Source organism: Sminthopsis crassicaudata, chromosome 4 (assembly GCF_048593235.1).
Source record: "Sminthopsis crassicaudata isolate SCR6 chromosome 4, ASM4859323v1, whole genome shotgun sequence".
In the NCBI taxonomy this organism is placed as follows: domain Eukaryota; kingdom Metazoa; phylum Chordata; class Mammalia; order Dasyuromorphia; family Dasyuridae; genus Sminthopsis; species Sminthopsis crassicaudata.
The window spans coordinates 6258904-6278771 of NC_133620.1; the positions used below are offsets into that span (position 1 = coordinate 6258904).

The following is a 19868-nucleotide window of genomic DNA, read 5'->3' on the forward strand; positions in this document are numbered from 1 at the left end:
CAATGATCATGTCAAAAATAAATAAATAAATAAATACACAAACCAATCTGAAGAGACTTTCTGTCATTCTAACCCCGAGTTATTGTCAAGATTGTTCACACTTTGGTGTGAGCCTTAACCAGCCTAATTACTCTTTCATTAACCAGTCCCATCAAACCAAAGCTCCATCAGCCGGCTTTCTCCAAGGATATTTCCTGAACAAGAGATCATTCATTTTCCTACCATGTTTTTTTTTTTTTTTTTTTTCCTGACATGTTTTTTCCTGTTTGTTAACCTTCTGCTCTTCATATGACTGTGTTCAAAGTAACCCAAGAAAAGGCATATTTTACAAGAGGATCATCAGACCTCCTGGGTTTCAGCCCAATAAGAAAGGAGGTTTTGTATTCCAGTGCCTCATGGACTAGCTCACAGAGAACTCCTGGGAAGGCAGGTCTGCCCAACAAAGGCCTCAGCACCTGGCCTGCAGGTGTGGTTCTGGCAGCTCGCCTGCTCACCATCACCCAGCCAACAGCACCCTTGATCTTCCTGCATTTGTCCTGTGTGAGCTCTCCAAGGGGAAGGCTTAGTCCCTGGGGTACATTATCGAAGCCATTCACAGACCCGTCCTGTGCAGAACTCTGGGAAGAGCCTTGAGGACCCCGAGAATTCGCCCCCACAGCCCAAAAATTCTTTTCTGGCAACTGGCATCCTCCCCTGCTGCGATGTACTTCCATTAACCACAATGCTGACTCACAAAGTTAGATATTAATCACCATCAGACTTTGCCTTCTCTGAAGTAAACCATTAAACCACATCTGAGGTGACAGAGACTCAGCAAACATGGCCAGGGCCTAGTCAAAGGGCTAGGATGCGCAGCCTGGGACTTGGGTTGGGGAGGCAGCCAGCTCATTCTCCGGTCACGGGGTGTGAAGGCTTCATTTAAAAAGGGGGATGGTCATCTGGAACAGATCTGAGAGCCTGGCCATGGAGGGACTCCTCAGATGTGGAAATGATGCAGTTAACAGCAGTCTATCATATGTATATGTATGTATATATTTAACAGCTGTCTATATATATATATATATATACATATATATATATATATGTACATGGGAATACATATATTTGTATATTTATTTATATTTTATATATATATTATATTATGTGTATTTAACAAGCTATCATATATATAGAAATATATATATATTTAACAATTGTCTTATTATATACACATAAATGTATATAAAAAAATTAGGAAAATGGATTTTCTTCAGAGAGCCATGCCCGAAGAATTACTTGACAAACAGTATTTACAGCTCCAAAAAAATTATCCAAGTTTTAGGCAAGAGGTTAAAAATGTTGCTCTAATTTCCTCTGTTTTGAAGGGAAGGCACCAGAATATAGATCAAAGCTGTGGTCCTATAATCCCCATAAGGGGTCTTATTACTGAATGTGGGAGTTGTAAAATTATGATTTATTATCAGTATTTGATTTGTATACCTATTTTATACACTTATATTCCCCGGGGTCATATAAAACTTTCTCAGGCAAAAAAGAAAAAGTTTAAGCAGCTCTGGTTTAAATGTTAAGTCTCATAAATACATCTAATAGCATGTCAAAATACTATTAGTTATTTTTTTTTTTTTCCCTGAGGCTGGGGTTAAGTGACTTGCCCAGGGTCACCCAGCTAGGAAGTGTTAAGTGTCTGAGACCAGATTTGAACTCGGGTCCTCCTGAATTCAGGGCTGGTGCTCTATCCACTGCGCCACTAGCTGCCCCAAAATACTATTAGTTAACTGACTTGATGAGTATTATGATTACTATAATATAATAAGAATAGCTGGAATTTATGGATTACTTTAAAGTTTACAAAGGCATACATATCTATATAGATGTATATTTTTATATGTAAAAAGTTTCTGTAAATGTTGGACTGGATAAACAGTCGCATAAATGTGGGAGCTCTCACTTACCTGGAAATAGGCCGACATGAAAGTGTTGTCCACAACTAAGATGATGTTGTCATATTTATGGACCACTTGAGCACAGCCTTCAATGTCAATGACCTTCAAGATGGGGTTTGTGGGAGTTTCAATCCAAACAAGCTGAAACATAGTTCAGTGAATGTAGTCAATGGATACTAACATGACCCCAGCCTTGTCTTTCTGTGGAGAACACATCCAAAAACAGATTCCTGGTCGGAAATGACACACAATGGGGTGTGCAAATGCACCTCTGTAATATGAAAGAGAGGGGCTAAAGCAAAAGAGAATATTAAACACTTATTTGAGAGCCATTTGTTCTGTTCATATATTTTCTATGTAATTATATGCGTACATGTTGTTTCCTTAAGGGCAAGATTAGTTTCAGTTATTTCTTTCTTTGTTTCCCCACAGCCCACAGGAGGTGCTTAATAAATGCTCACTGATTTGTAGGGTGGTTGGTTAAAAGATAGTAATTATGCAAGAATCCAAAATATGCTCCCTGAAGCTAGGGGATATGTTGGCAGTCCTGCAGGGATGGGGAGAGGGGAAGAGTATAAAGCAGAGGGAAGCTGGTTAAAAAAAGCAAAGGCTCCTGGGAAGAGGGCTTACTCCCAGGAGCCACCTAGTTCCTCTGACTTTCCAAAAGGAAGATAGTGGAGCCTTTCCCTTTATAAGGTAAAGACGGAGAATCCATCTTTCCTACTGCCCTAACTGAGGGCAGTTACCTCAAACGAGGAAAAAAGTAAGTTTACTCTAAGAATTGTCTATGAATATAATCTTAAAATTTCCAGGTTTGCTCCACACAAAAACACAGATCTTTCTGTTTGTATGCCGGTATTTGAAGTTTGTTGAACACAAGATGAAATCTCCACGCCAGAATTAAGGGAATTGATTCAAATATCTAACGAAAGCAGTCCCCCAAGTGGTCAAATGATATGAAGAGGCGATTCTTCAAAGCTATATGGAGAATAAATGCTAAAAGTCACTAAAGGAGAAGTTCAAATTATAATAACCCTGAGGTCCACCTCTCACCCCTCAGATTATCAAAGGTGACAAAAAAGGGCTAATAGGAAGGAAGGAAGCTTGCTGGTGGAGCTGTGAATTACTCCGACCATTCTGGAGAAAAACTTAGAAATACGCCCCCAAAGTCACTGAACTGCAGCACACGCTTTGATCCAGAAATACCACTCTCAGCTTTAGCTCAAAGATGGCAGAAAGGAACACATCCACACCCGAATGTTCATAGCAGCTGTTTGTGGTGGCCCGGAGGAAGCGTCCATCATCTTGGAATGGCCCAGCAAATTATGAATATAATATGAAAGTGATTCATACAATGAATAATTTAAAGAAAAAACATTTTTAAACATACAAGCATAGCTAAGTCTATACCATGCCCAAAAATGTAAAATTGGCAGGTTTTATTTATTTCCAACATTATTACTTAAAATTTGCTAGATTAGGGATGGGGAGGGCAGAAAGATATTGTGAAATTGAAAAGCTAAAAGTAATGAACAGTTGGTAGAATGACCCAGAGACAAAAAGACTGTCTTATAATAATCAGACTGGCAAAGGTGACTAAGGGTGACAAGCCCGGGGCCTAAGCCTGTAATTCCTGCTCCTGGGGAGCGGCTGGCAGAGTGCTAGGAGGCAATGGGAACAGAGGAGGAGAGAGGGGAGAAAAAGAAAAGGAAAAGAGGAATCTGGGAAGAATTGTCTGATGTTGTAGGATGAAGAAGCAGGAGAACAATCCATTCCCTAACAATGCATTATAGATTAAAGATGAAAGGCTTCTGCTGGGTGCCATGGCCAAGCAGGATCCCAGAGGCCCAACCCTTGCACTGCTCCCTATCTCCTCGGAGAAAGCCCAATGAAGCAGACGCCTGGGGCACGGCCAATGTGAGAACTGCTTTGGCTCACAATGCATTTGGGACAGAGATTTTCTCTTTCTTCTTGGGAGGGGCACCTTCATCGGCCACCTGGGAGCCTGTGCCAGGGTTGCTCGAGTCAGATGAACCCTGCCCCCTGAGAGGGAACTTCACAGCAAGTTGCACAGAATGCCCTGTGGTGGAACAGGGACCGTGCCTGAGGCAAAACCCAGTTGGCTCCCGCCTAGTTCTGCCTCTGCTGAGACCCTCTGGAAGGCCCCAAACTAAAAGGTCCTTGTACTTGGGACATTCTGTCTTTGCATCTTAAAAAAGTGATTAAGGTAAGCTGGGCAAGTTGCCCGTGCTAGAAGCTAGGGCACAGTCAGAAGAGGAAAGGAAATTTAAAATTTTAAAGGAAAATAAAAGTTCTTCTATGAGAAGATACATTCTTCTCCGATTAAAAAAGCATTGTTATCACTGGCAGTTGTTCTCTTGATTGAAATAGGAGACAGAGACAGAGAGACAAAGACAGACAGAGACACCCAGAGACAGACACAGAGAAATAGAGAAGAGAGAAAGAGAAAGAGACAGAGACAGACACACACAAACAGAAAGACAGGGAGACAGAGATAGACAGAGAGACAGAGAAAAAGAGACAGAAACAGACAGAGACAGAGGCAGAAAGATAGACAGACAGAGACAGGCAGACAAAGACACAGATGGAGAGACAGACAGAGAAACAGACAGACAGATAGAGACAGAGTGAGCACCAAGGTCCCAGTCCTTACCTTGGTTTCTGGGGTGATTGCAGCATCCAACAACTTGAGTTTGGAACAGTCAACAAAAGAAATCTTCAAACCTATTTCAGTGGCCACGTGCCGGAAGTATCTGTTTGTCCCTGCAGCAGAAAAAGATCCAAGTAAGCATGGAAAACCCCAAGTTCCAAGCATGGATCTCCCCCTTGCAGCACCTCCCAGTTCAGTGTTGTCTCTACAATCCTGGAATATTTAAGGAAACTGCCATCAACCTGGAAAGTACCCACGCTATACCATCAGATCAGATTCAAAGGCGATTTGGGTCATTTTAAAAATTCATTTATGTTACAAGGAATATATTTGGGATTGGGGGGAGCCTGCAGGGGGAAGATTTATTTGCAAATGAAAGTGAAGCAAAAGATGAATAATTCAAATTTTTAAAAAATATACAAGTATAGCTAAGTCTACACCATGTGCAAAAACCTAAAAATGGCAGGTTTTGTTTATTTCCGATGTTATTACTTAAAACTTGCTAGATTAGGAATGGGGAGGGCAGAAAGACATGAAATTTAAAAGCTAAAAAGTAATGAACAGTTGGTAGAATGACCCAGACAAAAAAAGACTGTACTTATTCTCAATAACATCCAAGATCATATCTTTAGGCTGGAATAAACCTTAGAGACCATATAACACAAACCTCCCCCCACTGTTTCTCTCGTCTCTCTCTCTCACACACACACACACACACACACACACACAATTTTATAATTGAAGGCTGGAGTCATTCAGTTGGGAAGCACGGAGGGAGCTCTCCCACCTCCGGCTCTCCTTCCACTGTACCACATCCCCTCATGTCAACCCCAGAGAACTCCCCCAAGGTGCTCCCTGATACATCTAGACACACACACTGAGACAATTTCCTCATATTTCCTGAATTGAAAATAACTACAATTCACGTTTCAGGGATGTTTTTAAAAGAATACCGAGTCCAAATATAGACCTCAGTAACAGGAAGAGAAAAGTCCCCGCTCTTTTCCCTTTGTGCCTTTCTCAAAGAGCCTGGCATTTCCCCCGGAGGACCTCAGCACATCAATAATGAAAGCCTTGTTTTCAAGGAGACCGGCTCCATCTCTAGTTCCTGAGCGGCCTCAATAAGGAGGCAGAGTTCTCCAGGAGCACGACGGAGATGCTTTTCCGGTGCTTCCCATAAAGACCCAGAATCATCCAACTTAGAGAAAGATGAATTGTAAACAAACTGTTGAGTATCCAATTTTCTGAATGCCAAAAATATGCTCGTCTTCAAAAAGGAAAAAAGCATATTAGCAGAAACCTCAGTGTTTTTCATTGTATAAACCTCATTCTAAAAATAACACCATCTATAAAGAACATAAGAAATCTAGGAAAATTGTTGATAAGAATTCATAACTCCCTATGCTTCTTCAAGTCCTACTGGCCAATGGTGAAATCTTCATATTTCCTTCTCCATTTTGTGGATCATGGATTTGGAAGCAGACAGGAACCTTAGGGGCATTGTAGTCCAACTCCCTCCATTTTGTAGGTGAAGAAACTGAGGCACGGGGTAATTTGCCCAAGGCAAATGAGAGGACTACATCTAATAAGTGAAGGGAGGGGAAATCTTCCTCACTCTCCCACCCTTCTGACTGACACACCTTAACTTTCATAACTGGTTTCATCACAAAGGAAAACCAGAAAAGACTCTGAACATTTATCATCCCATCACCATCATCCCCACCCCCCACCCTATCATACCACCTCATCCCAAAGTGCAAGTCAGAGGTCAATCTTGGGGAGGGGGGGGGTCAGTCTTGTGTCCCTCCCCCAGAGACCTGGGGGAGCACTCAGGACAGTCCTGGCATTCGCTGCACCCACTCTGCTGGCTTACAGTCTGGGAGCCTGGTCCACAGCACAGGGAGGTCAGCACACTGGCCCCACATGTGTTCTGTTGCCTCCAGGTCTGAGGCAGAGTGGGAGGCGCAGGTCCCAAGCTGGTCATTGGGCCATCAGAGCACCCTTCTGACCACCGGCGATCTTGTGCCTCCCAGGTCGTGGTAGAGCCCGCCACACGCAGCCCCCAGAGCCAGGCATGCTCCTTACCTCCATACACATCATCCATGCAGATGATGTGGTCCCCGCTCTTCAGGAGATGCGTGATATTCAGCGTGGCAGCCAAGCCTGAAGCGAAGGCCAGACCTAGAATGGAAGTTGAGTCAGAGTGGTCCAACAGTGCCCTGGAACCCGACCCACAGACCGGGCCCTGGAACAGAGGCTACCAAAGCAGGCCGAGTTCCCTAGCTTGGCCAAGACCACCCAATAATCGACTGCTGAGCCAGGACTTGAACCTTCCCTTCAGGATACTGGTCCTTCTGGACTATCAGGGTCAGATTGCTGCAGATTCATGCTCCCACCCCCATCAGATGTGGTCATTAGCCCCCCAGACAAGTAAAAAAAACCCCAAGAATCTGAGTTGTTAAGGGATTTGGCCAAATTCAGGGTTAGGGTTAGACTCAAGTCTAACTTCATTTTTCAAACATGATAAAGTCATGGAAAATCTTAATCTGAGTCCTGAAAGATTAAGATGCTGGGGGGGGAGGAGTGGGGGGAGCCCAGATTTTTAAGGTTTAATTCAGGTCCTTCTAATAATGCACCTTGACCCCCTGTTGAGAGGAGCCACGGGGGCTGGGCCCAAGATCATCCTATTATATGGTCTGAGTAGTTTCCCGATATCATGAGAGCTGCCAAAGACAAAGGCCCCCCGATGTTCTGCCATTACTTCTCTGAGCACCCGTGTTCCTCAGAACAGTCAGTAAACATTTGTAAGGTGCCCACTAAGTGCCAGGTGCTGGAGGAAAACTCCTTCAGGGCCCTTCCTCTCTCATTTTTCTCTCTGTGCCTCCAGGATATGGTATAGTCTCTAGCACACAGAAAGTGCTTAATAAATGCTCGTTGAAAGCAGGACAGCGTTAGCCTGTTGTCATGTTAAATTCAATCTCTATTTTTAATAAGTAGCCATGACTGAGATTCGTGGTTTTATACTCTATCCTCTGGTCTTTGTGTGTGGTAATGTTGATGTTTCTCAGTTGTGTTTTTAAAAGAACCTTTCATTTTCCTGTGTTTCCTGACATGATCATAAGACTTTGATACTCGCAGAATACATTCCTACATGATCTCCTCTGACTCTGAGCACGGCTTTCTGAGGTCAGGGCTACAGATTACACAATAAGGGATGGATAAATGGATAAATCCTCAGCGAGCTCTCGAGTGAGTGCCCATTCTCCCACAACAACGAGAAGCAGCGGGAGGATCCGAAGCCCGGGACAGACTTACATGCCCAAGTCCAGCAATATTCTCCGCTCTCTCTCCTCCTGGCAATTTCAAACCAAAGTGAATTCACGTGTACTTGTTTGCCTTTCTTTTTAACTTCTCCAAAGCCCAGTCAAAGATTGTAAAAGATCCAATTCAGATTTAAAATACACTAATGGTTAATATTTAGTTATAGTTACATCCCCTCCCTGAGCCAATTTTCTCCTTTTTAAAAGGAAAGACTGAACTGGACCAGGAGCTCCATGTTTATATGGACCACAATGACAATCTGGGGAAATCCATATGGAAATTTTTCTCTGAAATTTTCCAAGGCATAAAAACAAAATTTCATTTTTTAAAAAATATAGTTGCCAACCTATTTTTTAAAAGGTCACAGCTCCAAAGTTAAGAACTCTTAGACTAAACAACTATAAACATTTCTCCTCCTCAGATGCTCTGGGAGCTCCATCCATATTTACAGATGAACCTGGGACTCTATGTGGTTGTTGGAAAACATTTTGAAAACATAAACTGCTCACAGTATTTAGCACCATCCAGAGCTGCTACCACCTTCTCCAAGCAATTCCGGGTGGGATTTCCAGAGCGACTGTATTCAAAACCCTAAAGAATAATAAAGAGAGTCGAAGTTTAGTTTTCTTTTAATGAGAGTGACGCCTTGGAAGTGAATCTTCTGTAGACAGAGACACTAGAAGAAAAACACAGGAAAAGAAATGAGAGATAGGGAAGAAAGAATTGGAAAAGGAATTAACATCTTGGCCATCAATACAAAACTTGGTCTAGACAACAAATTTCCTGACAAGCATAATGGATCCAAAGGAAGCTGAAGACTAGAGAAGATAATAATATTTTTAAACAAATCAATACACTTAAAAATAAAACTTAAGGTGATATAGGAAAAATAATCACCCTGGAAAAGAGATCAATGAGATACTTTAAGAATTAGAGAACTACCTGAAAGCTGTGACCGAAAGAAAAGAAGCTAGACATCAAATTTTAAGAAATCATCTAAAAAAACTGTCCAGTGCTCTTAAAACCAGAGCACAAAGTGGAACCAGGAAAAAAAATCTACCAGTCACCTTCTGAAAGAAACCTCCAAATGAAAATTCCTTTTAAATAAGTCAAAATCCGAGGCTTCCAGATCAAAGAAAAAATGTACTGACTACAGCCAGAAATAAAGAATCTAAATACCAATCTTATCTCTAATACCAAAACCTGTTAGAACTAATTTTTGGTCTAATTTTAGAGTTTGAGTAATTTTTAATTGTTCTCCTTACTCTTCCTGTTTTCCTGTTGAGTGCACTATCTCTATGTCTGTCTGTCTGTCTGTCTGTCTCTCTCTCTCTCTCTCTCTCTGCCTGTCTTCTCTCTTTCTCTCCCTTTCCCTCCCTCCCTCTCCTGTCCTTTCTTTGACTACTTCAGATGTGATTAAAATGCAGTGCTCCCATAATTTCCTCTGTCTGTATAAACTTCTACTTTAACTTGCTCACCCAAATTATGGGAATTTTTTTTTTTGGCCAAATCCAGGATGTGCAAATACTTCTTTTGCCCTTCTTATTGCCTTTCCCATTCCTACTTTCCAGCTCCAGATCCTCCCCTCTCTCTTTCTTCTGTCTTCCTCTTTCTCCCCATTTTCCTCCCTCCTCCCTTCACTTCCTTACTCCTTCCCTCCCTTCCTCCCCATCTCCCTATCTTCCTTCCTCTCTCCCTCTCCCTCTTCGTTCTATCTCTGAAACTGGCCACATTGTGGCAGAAAGGACTTCTGAAGTGGGATTCCCACATTTCTCCAGCTTGTTTACATCAATCAAAGGTCAGAGTCAACTTGGTTCTAAAGGGGAGAACGAAAAGCTGCTGCAGAAGTCACTTCATCTTGATACAGTGGAAGTAGGAGATTAGTCAAAGGGGAGAGGGGAAAGTCTGGACCATAGCTCTGTCCCTAGAGAAACTGCAGGGCTGAACCGCTAAGCTACAATGTAGCCAAGATAGAATGTAGCAAAGATACAATGTGGTCAAGATATAATGTAGCTAAGATACAATGTAGCTAAGATATAATGTAGCAAAGATACAATGTAGTCAAAATATAATATAGGTAAGATACAGTGTAGCCAAGATACAATTATATACATACAATGTAGCCACTGTTTGATCTGTCACGGTCAAGCCCCCTTTTCCTTGAATGATTCTGTGGGCAGGGAGCAGCCCCTTTCCTATCTGCATTCTCGGTGAGTAACAGAAGGGAGGCCCAGGAGAACTTGGATGAGATCAGGCAGTCTCAAATGCAGAAACTGACCCCTGGGAGGCGGAAATGCTTTCATTTTTAGTTGGAGTCTCAGTTCCAGTGTGAAGTCTTGCACAAAAGACACACTTAATAAAGAAAGCTTTGTTTATTTGACTTAATAGAGCCCCAAAGATTTGCAAAGTGCTTTATACGTGAACTATCTCATTTGGTCATCAGAAGAAAAGGACATTCAATGCTAAGTTTTGTTTTTGCTTTTTTCCCCCCAGGACTTGAACAAGGCTTAAAAAGTGCATGCTCATAGGAGGTGTAGACATTTTTTGCTAGGTTGGTGAAGAAACACTGTGGAAGCTCAAAGTATTTTTTTTTTAATTTTAAAATTTTTTTTATAAAAAGTATTTAAAAAAAAAAGATTTAAAAAAAAATCTCAAACTCATTCAATTTGGGAAATAAGTAGCTCACTTTTTTCCAGGTGTCATTTCAATTCAATAATAAAGTCATTTGTAATGATTATTCATCCGTTCTTCTTAAATGGAAGCAACAGATTTCAGCTCCCTTACCCTACTTTTGGTCTTACAAATGGAGAGTCACGGCATGAATTCAAATTCTACACTCATTAAGTGCCAACTGTATGCAATGGGAGGAACCAGAAAAAAAAAGAAGCAGCTGCTTCAGACCCACACTGGTGGGTGACTCTGAACAAGTCAATTTAACTTTTCAATGCACAAGGCAAATCTCCAAATTGCAGATCCAAACTGGGCTTTCACACTGCAAGTTCCCTCCCCTCAAAAATGCACCAAGTAAATGCTGGGAAAGAGGAATCAAAGATGAAAAAAATAAATAAATAAACTCCTTGAGGAGTTTATAATCTAGTAAGAGAGAGATGCACAGTTCATAGGACATATGTATAATACAAAGTAGAATATGATGAGTATATAGGAGAGGTAGTAAGTTCTCTGAAACACAAGAAAGGAGGGGCCATCTCTAGGGAGGAATAATGATGTTGATGGCAACAATAATAAAAGCTGCCACAGTACTTTAAGATTTACAAAACTCCTTCTAGCCTCACAATTACCCTGTGAAATAGTTACCATGACTATTATTATCCCCATTCTTGTAAATGAGGAAACTGAGGCTCCCTGTTTAGTAGGAGTAGTAGGTGCTTAATAAATGCTCCCTTCCTTATGACCTGCAAAGAAGCAGATTTGTGAGCTGGGTTTTGAAGGGACAGAAATTCTCATCCTAAAACCAGGAAAAAGCAACTCCTTAAAGGAGGGGTTCTGAAATTTTGGGGGGCTGTGGACTTTTTTGGCAGAATGCTAAAGTCACTGGACTCCTCAAAACTGTTTTTCAATGCATGAAAATATATAAGGTAAGAAAAAAAACCAGTGATACTGAAATAATTCTAAAATATATATATATATATATAAAAACAAGTTCACAGACTCCATGTTAAGAACCCTTGATTTAACATAATCTTCTTCACTTTACCAGATGAGGAAACTGAGTATGGGGAAGGAACCAGCTAGCATAGAGCTAACATTTACAAGGCATTTTAGAGTTTATCAAACCCTTTACAAATATTACCTCATTGGGTCCTCATGACAACCCTGTCCTGGAGGTCCCTGTTTTAGGAGGTTAATGATTTGCTCAGGGTCACTCACACAACTAGTAATATTTAAGGCTGAACTCTACCTCAGGGCTTCCTGCCTCCAGGCCTGGCCTAGGATATACCTACAATTAAGAAAGTGGAATGATGAAGAGAAAAAAGCAAAAACTAACTGGCTCAGGAGTCTGAGGCCCTGAATTCAAATCAGACCCCTGACACTATCTGTGCATCTCTAGGAAAGCCACTCTGCTTCCTCCTCCAGGAGCTTCCAGGGGACCTTTCTGAACATCCAGGGGACTCTTTCTTAGCATGCTGCATAGGGTGAAAATTAGTTGCCGGGGTCTCTGCCTTGATGATCAGCTCCATCTACTCTGCCAAACTGCCTCTCATCTGTGAAAAAGTGGCTGGAGATGACAATGATTCAGAATGCAATAATGTGCATTCTTTAACCTTCCTGCCCCATTGCCTTGGTTGGCTGACCCTGGTACACCAAAGTGGAGCACCCACAAACCTCAGCAAGTATCAGAGCCAGAGTTGATTACTATCCAAGGACCCACCATCATTTCCCCCTCCCAAATTTGGATTCCTAATTTGTTTCAAATTTTATGCTACAATTACACAAATTTGCATTATTTGGCCGTTTTTGTTGGCATGTGAAAGCTATTTGGCCCCTTCTAGCTCTAAACCTCTCTCTAAGGCTAAGAAACACAATGTGAGCAGAATGATCAAGTAGCTACAATTCCAGACTAAAGAGCCAGGAAGGATTGGGTTCAAATGCTACCTTGGACAGTTCCTAAGTATGATGCTCCTGAGATCTGGAGGAGAGGAATAATCACAGCATCCATTCCAATAACAAGGCAAGTTAACCAGTATTATCAAGTACCCAGGTGCCAAGCATTGTGCTAGCTGCCAGGGACACAAAGAAGCTAGAAGGAGCAAAAAATGCCAGTCCTTGTTCTTAATGAATTTACAGTCTTAAGTTACAGTCACACAACTACCTCTAAACAAGATAGACTCAGGGTTAAACTGGAGCTAAATGCAGAGGTCAAGGTCATTGTGAGGAACATGGAAAATAATGTACAGAAAGCCCTTTGGAAACCTGGCTGCTTTTGCTGAGGTTTAGATTTGGGGTACCCAAATGAAATTAGTTTCTGATGGTCAGGGAGTTGAATGAGGTCTAGTGGCGGCACAAGAGTCCCCTGTAAAGGAATTTATAGACCAGAAACCCTAGATTGATAAAAGAGGTTTATTATGGGGATTGGAAGTAACTTTAAAGTCTAGTTAGTAAAAGGTGTTAGGTAAAGAGAAGAGGGCCCAGGAAACAGTATTCCAGTGGGCAGAGACCCTTGGTGTGCCAAGCATAGGGCTGGCATGTTTGGTACCTCTGCAAAGAGAGGATTTTAGTTTGGCTCTTTTTATAATGAGAGATTTAGCTAAAGGGGCCCAAGGACAGAGTCGCAAGTTGGCTCAGATCCTGTGGGGGCTGGAACAGGCCCAGATCTCCTATTGCAATTCAAAATTCCTGCTTTTGACCTTTTGATTTGGGAATCAAAGGTGCAGACTTTCCTGAACTGATGCCCAGAGGGGCTGCACAAATCAATCTGAAAGGCTCTCAAATCAGTTTCTTAAAGGGACCACAAGCCCTCTTCATTTTGACCCAAAGGATAAGGTCATTGTAAAGAACATGGAAAATAATGTACAGAAAGCCCTTTGGAAACCTGGCTGCTTTGACACATAGGTTCTTGGACCCTGTCCGGTGCTGGCTGCATTTGGCCTGGAATCTCAGACCCAGTTCTTGCTTGACTCCACAATTCCAAATGTAGTTGCTTGTCCTTCATAGTCACATGACCATGACATACAAATGAATTGGATTTGGATTGGGGGAGGGCTGGCCAAGGTTTCCTGCCTCACTTTCCCTTCCAGAGCCATCCAGGCCCAGTAGCCAGACAGAGATTAGGATGACTGAAGATGGCCTCAGATTCAGTGGGAGACCTGGGCTTTTTGAAGCTAAAGTCTTTTACAGGTCTGAATTTGACTGAGGCTGGGGAGCAACTGGGGCAAAGAATCTCCTTTCACCTAGTCAAACCAATCAATAGAAGACCTTCAAGCTTTCTGACCAAAACAAATATCTGCTATTTACATCTAAGCTGAGCCAATCGGAACCCAATGACCCAATGGGGGTGAACCTGGAACCTATTACTGGCCAAGCAGGGAGTAAACTCTTGACAGTTCTAAAGAGGGGAATGACATTTGAAGATAATTCTGTAAATGGCACATAGGTGATTTGGGGGTTGAAGGCAGAAAGCTAGCCACCTGACAGAGCTGCTGAGAGGAAAGGGCTACATTAATAGGTAAAATAGTTATTTTAATAGTTCAAGTCAGAGAAAATCTGAACTTAGGTCGTCATGGCTGAGTTAGGTAATACTAGAAGCAAAAGACTCATGGGAAGGAACCAGCTGGCTCATGTTTCCATGTGAATTCTTAGCTCTCATCAAATTCACATCAACATCTTATAAACTCTAGTTAGCCCTTATGGAAAAAGCAGCATCCACCTGATGAAAGCCTAACACTAATTTCAGCCTGTGTCACCGTCTCTAAGTACTGAGATCAGTATTGAGTCAAAGAGTTTTATTTAGGATACAGCAGGAAGCTATGAGACACATCCTGCCAGAGTTGGTGGTTCGTTAAATGGAAACCACAAACATGACTCCCAAAGCAAGCCCTAGACACCATGAGGTACCATTCTTGGCCCAGCATGCCCACTTACTAGAAAGCAGATGTGGAAGAAGGGCTGGAGAGGAATGGCTATGGAGCACTGTCTCTAATGTCAAACAGTTTTGATGTATTGATGCATTTGCTGTGGGGTTTTTTCTCTTCTTTTTTCTTTAAAAAAGGATTATAAAAAAGATTACATAGATAGATCGATGATGTATGTGTGTGTGTTTTTTTTTATATTTTATATATATTTTACATATAAAATCTCCTTCCCAGAGACAGGTCTCTCAGGAGGAGGGAAAAATAAAAGTAGGAATGTAGGTGATACTAAAAAAAGAACACAGTATCAATAAAAATCTACATTTTAAAAATAAAACATAGCTTTCTCCATGTTTACCATGCTCAATTCCCCCTCATTTTTATTTAATCTTTCATATTTGAAGTCACTCACTGGGCTTGGAAACAGGAAAACCTGAATTCAAATCTCACCACAGACATTTACTAGCATCCATGTGTGACCCTGGATGATTCACTTTTGAGGATAACAGCATTTATATTATAGGGTTATTGTGAGGATCAACCATTAAGTAATATTTGTAAAGCACTTAGCCCAGTACCTGACACACAGTAGATGCTACATAAATGCTTATTTTCTTCCTCTTTCCCGGTTTCCCAAGTTAGTTTCCAGGGAATGACTAGAAATGCAGAGAGACCTTATCACATCCCATTGGGGGAGATATTATTCAAGCACAAAATGGATAGCTATGATGTGGGAGGCTCCAAGAGCCAGAAATGATAAGGAAGAACACCTATTTTTCCCTATGAGATCAGTGGGCTAATATCACAAAAATCAGTCCCATGTTGCCACAGGTCTCTTTAAAAGTTTTTCCAAGTTTCTGTAAGAACTTATTTTACAGACATTTAGCTGAGGGGGAATGAGTGAATTTAGGGGTCTGGTAGTAAGAAATTCTGTTTTCTTGTCTCCTGAATAAAATGTACTAATTGCAAAAGTGAAAAAGGTAGTGGAATTGAACCCCAAAAAGCTCCCTGATCAAAACTCCCCTTATATAAGAAATAAGTCCTTCTGTGGTGGCAAACAAGTGGAAACAAAGCAATTGCCCATCAACGGTGCTAGCTCAGAAAGTCAGTAAGATATTGCTGAAAAAACAACAATGAAAAGGAGGAAGAGAGAAGGAAGGGAAGAAATGGATAAATTGAAAAAGAGCCAAAAGAGCAGAGCCAACACAAAGACACATACCTGACAGTGATAAGACTGAAAGTGAAAAGAAGAAAATTCACAGATGTGAAACTTTCATAGCCAAGTTTAATCCGAAGAAGTGAAAGGGAACTAGGGGACTAGCAAAGGCCAGAAGCACCGGGAACAAAATCTGGGTGGAACACTGCCCCCCCCCACACACACACAGGTAAGAATTTCTATTCACTTTCCAAGCCTTATGAAATTCTTCTTAGCCATCTTGGCAAATCACTAAGAGGAATTTTCTCTCCCAAATCAAAACCATTCACAAAATTCGATTTATGTAAATAGTTAAAGAAGAAAAATTCCACCAGGCTGCAGACCTTTTGTCTCAGTTCTAGGGGACAGTGGCCCCCCTCTAGCCCAGCAGGGTGCCAGATAAAGGCAGGAAAGACTCAAGCCAATATTTCCATAATAAAAGAAACTAAATATTCAAAAGCAGGCCCGGAGGGGCCTTAGGAAAGCCCTTCCGAAAATCCGGAAGCCTGGCTAGGAGCTCTAGGGCTTTCCACTAAGACTCAAGAGGCTTCCTTTGGACTTCCAAATCTCACTTCTTTGTTTCACCCCAACTTTACAAACAGGGAAAGGGGGAAAGAAGCTACTTGACAAGCAGGAAGTCTGCACTCGCCGGCTGGTTTACGAGCATTATCAGCCCCACAGCGTGTGCCAAGCCAGCCACAAGGAGCTACTTGGGTCGGTCTGTTCCCCAGTTAATTATTGTTGGACTCACAGTAAATGGACCGGGCTTTTAAGTCCCTGCTGCTGCAGCGAGGTAATGCAAGGCTGCCCTCCTTGCCCGGGTCGAGCACTGAACCTTTAACAGCCCTCGGAGTTTGGTCCGAGAGTGGCAGGCGTTGAAACGGACTGCTCGGCTCCGAGCGCCCGGGGGTTCCTGGGGCAGAGCTTGATCCCTGGTCGCCCGCAGACCTCAGGTCTGATCCCAGCCCTTTTCCGAAGTGGCCCTAAGAAGTCCTCTTATCTCTCTCCCAGACCTCCCCTCCCCTCCCCATCCTCGTCTCCCTCACAGATTGGAGCTCAGGGTCAGAGGTCAGATTCAGGTACCAATCCTGCCGTTTAGTCAATCTCGGTCCCGTTTGACCTTGGGCTGCTTCGGGGGACGGAAGGGAAGGGAGGGGAAGCCCCGGCGCTGCTCAGGGTCTGGCACGTGCTGAGCGCTCGATTCGGGCCACTCCAAGCGCACGAGTGATTTTAGGCGTGACTTTCCGGGCCCGTGTCATAGTCTTTAACCCGAATACGGTCGGCCTTTTTCAGGGGTCCGAATTGGGGTTCGCTCGCGGCCCGGGACGTCCTGATGCAATGGGCACGCAGTCTTGCTCAGCCATCCTCCCTAACTTTCCTAGCACGTGGGAAGTGCCCTCCCGGGCCGGCCGCCCCTCCCCTCCCGTCTCCCCGCCCGGGCCCTTCCCGAAAGCGCCGCTGGGGGAGGGGGGCGGGCCGGGCGAGCTCACCGAGTGCTGGCCGGGCGCCTTCTGCTTGAAGGTGGTGGACAGCGAGATGGGCGGCACCACGGCCTGCGAGGACCACTGCTCCGGCTCCTGGCCCACGTGGATGGCGTGGGTGGCGAAGTGCGGGAAGTGGGGCCGGAAGCCTTTCCCGGGGGCTTCTTCCTTCTGCATGGTGGGCAGCGGCAGGGCCGGGCTGGCCGCTCGCGGGGGCAGGGAGGAGCGCGGAAGGAGGCGGCGGGCGGAGGGAGCCCCGGGCGCCGCAGCACTCGGGCCGAGCGGGAGGAGGGAGCCTGGCGCCGCGCGCACACGGCCGGAGGGACGCAAGGACTAGGAGGGACGGACCGCGGCCGGGAATGGCCACTTTATCCGCACCCGGGCCCGCGGCGGTCACCAACGGGGCGGAGACAGCGCCGTCCAATGAGGAGCCGCCCCGAGCGAGCCCCCGTCGCTGATTGGGCGGCGCCGGAGGCGTTGCCTTGACGTCCACGGCAGCCTCCACCTGGGGTCAGTCCCGCCACCTGGCCGGGCTCCCTGGGCCCCGGCCCGAGGCTCCTATCGGGGTGAGAAGGGCTCTCGGGAGCTTTGGGCCAGCTGGGAGGAGCCGAGGTCACGGTCCAGGGTCCGGCCACCGCAGCCGGCCCCCGGCTCAACGCCCACCTAGCCTTTGCCCCGACGGTTGTGCTGACCCCGCGCAAAGAGCGCGATCGACCGCCGCCCCCGGCTCGAGCCCGGCTGTTTACGAAACCCAGATGGGAGCCGCGGCGCCGGGGTCAGAACGGCTCCTTAACGCCCGGGCTCCTGGCAGACGCCCCCTGCCCTTGCCCTGGCCCTCGGCGCCCCCGGGGCTGTTGGCCGCCTCCCTCCGGTGTGCGCGCTCTGCTTTCCTCCGGCTCTGCTCTCTCCTTGCTGGCCCTTCCTCTCCCGCCTCCATGCGCCGTCTCTCATCCGCGTCGAGCTCGCTGACATTTTAGCTGGTTGCCTCACTTGTCCCAAACTGAACTTCAGCCCTTCCCCTCCAGACCTCTCCCCTCTGCACCTTGCTGTTGCGGTGGAAGCCCCCCTCCCCCCTCCCATACCCACACTTCCCGGCCTCTCAGCTGGAGCTGTCCCTCTCCCCAGCCCTCAGATCCAATCTGCGTCTACCCCCGGTCTCCCTTCACAACTTCCCTAATAGAAAGGCCCTTTTCTGCTCCCTTTGTCCCTTCTCTGGGCTTTTGTAATCGGTCCCCGCTCCATCCCCCACAACCCCGCCATTTTCCAATAGCAGAGCACTAGCCCTGTCATGCTCTTACTCTGGAAACCTCCGGGGCTCCCATTGCCTTCAAGAGCAGATAGAAGCTCTTTACAAGCTGGCCCTTTCAGCTTTTTTAGTCTTCCTTTGCTTAATTCCTTTCAGCACCTCAATATTTAGCCCTGTTAGTCTGCTGGCTCCCCCATGCTTTTGTACTGACTTTCCCCCATGTCTAGAACCTCCTCATTTTCCCCCTCTGAGAATCCCCAGCTTTCCAAGACTCAGCTCAAAGGAGCTTTTCCCCGTCCACCAAATGACTTGCTTGGTCATCTTCCTCTCTAGTTATCTTCCATCCACTCATATGTCTTATAGGCACCTAATTATTGACATTCTGTCTTCCTGCTAGAATGTAAGCTTCATGAGGGTAGGAACTGCTCTTCTCTTCCTTTGTACCCCCAGATTTTTAGCATATAGTAATGTGAGAACAGTTGGGTTTCCTCAAAGTGTTGCAAGCTTCAGGGTAGTATAGGATAGTGAGTACCACTGACCAAGAGGTTTTCAGAACCTGAGAGGTTAAGAAAGGCTAAGATTCTATGGAACAATCAAGTAAATAATGGAAGCCTTAAGTAAACAAGAAATTAGGGAGCTAGGAAAAGTGGACTCAGCCCATCAGAAAGAGTTTTGTGGTTTTGAGAAAATCACCAATTCAAGATTAATAGCCAATCCAGCCCAATCTACTTGGACTGACCTGACCAAATCACTATTGCACCAGCTTAATTGGCTAATTAAATATTAAACAACACACCCTGTAAGAGGAGTTTTCCGACATTTTTTGAATAGGAGATGTATGATGAGGGAGGGAAAACATGTAGTGGGTGGATCAGAAAGATTGCAACCCAGAAGAGGACTGACCAATGTGTCTCTGAAGGGACCAAATTAATAAGTATAAAGTTTCAACACTTTTCTGTGCTCTTCCTGAAGAAGACTGGAGCCTACTTCTAGGCAGTCATTAATATGATTCTTTAAGATTCTTCTTTAATCAATTTTCCTTGATATCTGGTTTTCTGTGTCAAGAGTTTATTTTTAATAATTTTGCTCCCCAACATATGACTTGACTTGTGGACCTCACACCCTTTAGGAAGAGCACTCCCATTGAGTTCAATAGTCTGACCTAACTGTGCCCCTTTGCCATTTGAAGTAGCCAGGATTCCTGTGGAAGACTGGCATAGCCCTTGTCCCCAGAATTCCATCTCCCCAAAAGTCAGAAAGGGGGGGATGATGAATCTGAGCTGAGCACAATTAAGTGATTAATAGAAGCCTTGAGCAAACAAGGAATTGGGGAGCCAGGAAGGCACAGGTGGCTTCAGCCAATCAGAAAGAGTCCCTTGGTTTTGAGAAAACCACAAAGTTAAGATAGTATCCTCCAGCCCAAA

General features: G+C 44.4%; 1 protein-coding gene across 1 annotated transcript in view; it reads right to left on the reverse strand.

Moving 5' to 3' along the window:
- The window catches only part of CTH (cystathionine gamma-lyase), a 29014-nt gene extending 11139 nt beyond the window's left edge, over window positions 1-17875 (reverse strand). Inside the window, exons 1-5 of the mRNA XM_074265646.1 lie at window positions 17208-17875; window positions 8445-8526; window positions 6700-6795; window positions 4618-4727; window positions 1953-2084 (exon numbers count right to left, since the gene is read on the reverse strand). Of these exons, the coding sequence (XP_074121747.1) occupies window positions 1953-2084; window positions 4618-4727; window positions 6700-6795; window positions 8445-8526; window positions 17208-17375 (588 nt within the window). The 5' untranslated portion in view covers window positions 17376-17875. The remainder of the gene's footprint in view (window positions 1-1952; window positions 2085-4617; window positions 4728-6699; window positions 6796-8444; window positions 8527-17207) is intronic.
- Window positions 17876-19868: the final 1993 nt, after the last annotated feature.